The sequence below is a fragment of the Populus euphratica genome, unplaced genomic scaffold (genome assembly GCF_000495115.2).
Source record: "Populus euphratica unplaced genomic scaffold, PopEup_1.0 scaffold199.1, whole genome shotgun sequence".
In the NCBI taxonomy this organism is placed as follows: Eukaryota; Viridiplantae; Streptophyta; class Magnoliopsida; order Malpighiales; family Salicaceae; genus Populus; species Populus euphratica.
Window position 1 is genome coordinate 361899 of NW_011500082.1, and position 1600 is coordinate 363498.

A 1600-nucleotide genomic window follows, 5' to 3' on the forward strand; every position below is an offset into this window, starting at 1 on the left:
AAGAGCGGTACAAGGAGTACACAGATAGGGGACCTGTGATTGATCAACTTGTTTATTGTATTAATAGTTACAGAGAGGCAGCAATGTCTGGTGATCTTAAATTCGATCACATTGACATGGCAGAAAAGCAGAAGGTAAAGGCTTATTAGATCTTTGTACAAGGTTGTTTGTGGTGAAAGTGTCAACTAAAGGTGCTATCTTGATTGATATGTGATAGGTATTGAATGAGTGTGTTGAAGCTGAAGCCTGGTTAAGAGAGAAAAAGCAACACCAGGACTCACTTCCCAAGCATGCTACTCCAGTTCTTCTGTCAGCTGATGTGAGAAAGAAGGCCGAGGCGCTTGATAGGTATTGTTGTTTTATCTTCACTTCAAGTGCTTTCTTATCGGGGAACTTATCTGATACTATCTGGCAAAGATACAGCTGCTTTTCCTTGCCTTATTAGGGTGAGAGTTTGGTCAAGCATTAAGAATAGAATGTTTGTTTCTGCAGGTTTTGCAGGCCTATAATGACAAAACCAAAACCAAAACCAGCCAAACCAACCACTCCTGAGACACCAGCAACCCCACCATCTCAGGGTAGCGAACAACAACAGCAGGGAGGAGATGCAAATGCAGACCCCAATGCTAACGCTGGTGCCCATGAGACTGCAGGAGCTGCCGGTGGTGAGGTGCCACCTGCTTCTGGAGAACCAATGGAGACAGACAAGTCAGAGACTGCCTCTGGTGCTGCATAATTCCATGCAGCTCCCTGCCGTTTTAAATTAAGAAATTTGGTTCCTCTGTATGAACTATAAGGAGCCTGAGACGGACTATTTGATGGGCTGACAGTATGCGAGGATGTGGGGTCTTTGAGGTCTTGCCTTTTATCTATAAAGCCTTCAGATTGGGTGGTCTGTCAATTTTATCGAGAGCTAGTCTCTAGAATCCGGTTTTAAAGAAGGGGTTTAAGAGAAATATGTAATACTTTAAATGTCTTTGCTGGGGAGAGACCGAGGTTTCTCTGTTTTTTTCTATGATCGGTATTTTAATTGTCCACTCTTCTCCATTCCCTTGGTCTGTAGGATATCCTCAGCATTAAATATTGGTTTGTTTTCTCATTTTTCGTAATATAAATTTTTTAACTTTGCTTACAAAGCAGTTTGCCTGATTCTATTTCGTCTTGATTCCAATTTTTCAGATTCTGATTTTAAGGGTTGGGAAGTGTTCGATGTATTTTTTTAAATATATTAAAATAATATTTTATTACTTTTTTAAAATTATTTTTGAAAGTAATATTTTTAAAATGATTTTAAAATATAAAAAAACATTGTTTTTTAAGAAATTCTGTGTAGAATAATTCTAAACGGCCTTTAAATGTCCGAAATCCGAAACACGAGACTCGCTTTGTTGCATGCATCATGACGACAAAAATTTCCACAGGCGGTTTATATTATAATTGTTATAACAAAAGCTAAACGATATCAGATATTTACTGTGGCCTGTGAGTTATTCTACTGTGGATTCAAGCAGTGGATCTCGCCAGGATTCTCGCGTCTCTTCTCCCGATTTCTCTAGTCTCTGTTGGTTTATCCCTAGCTCTTTGAAGCTTTTGGTGGCTT

General features: G+C 39.2%; 1 protein-coding gene across 1 annotated transcript; it reads left to right on the forward strand.

Moving 5' to 3' along the window:
• Window positions 1-6: 6 nt before the first annotated feature.
• Window positions 7-1132, forward strand: LOC105108853 (heat shock 70 kDa protein 15-like). Its single transcript, XM_011003324.1, has 3 exons — window positions 7-134; window positions 218-348; window positions 493-1132. The coding sequence occupies exons 1-3, from the start codon at window positions 84-86 to the stop codon at window positions 734-736; spliced, it is 426 nt and encodes a 141-aa protein (XP_011001626.1). The 5' UTR covers window positions 7-83; the 3' UTR covers window positions 737-1132.
• The last annotated feature ends 468 nt before the right edge of the window (window positions 1133-1600 follow it).

Bases quoted from the DNA above. Each gene is read 5' to 3' on its own strand.
- LOC105108853 (XM_011003324.1), top strand. From the start codon at position 84: ATGTCTGGTGATCTTAAATTCGATCACATTGACATGGCAGAAAAGCAG. The intron at 135-217 runs GTAAAGGCTTAT...GATATGTGATAG, and splicing joins ACATGGCAGAAAAGCAGAAG to GTATTGAATGAGTGTGTTGA. The intron at 349-492 runs GTATTGTTGTTT...TTGTTTCTGCAG, and splicing joins AAGGCCGAGGCGCTTGATAG to GTTTTGCAGGCCTATAATGA.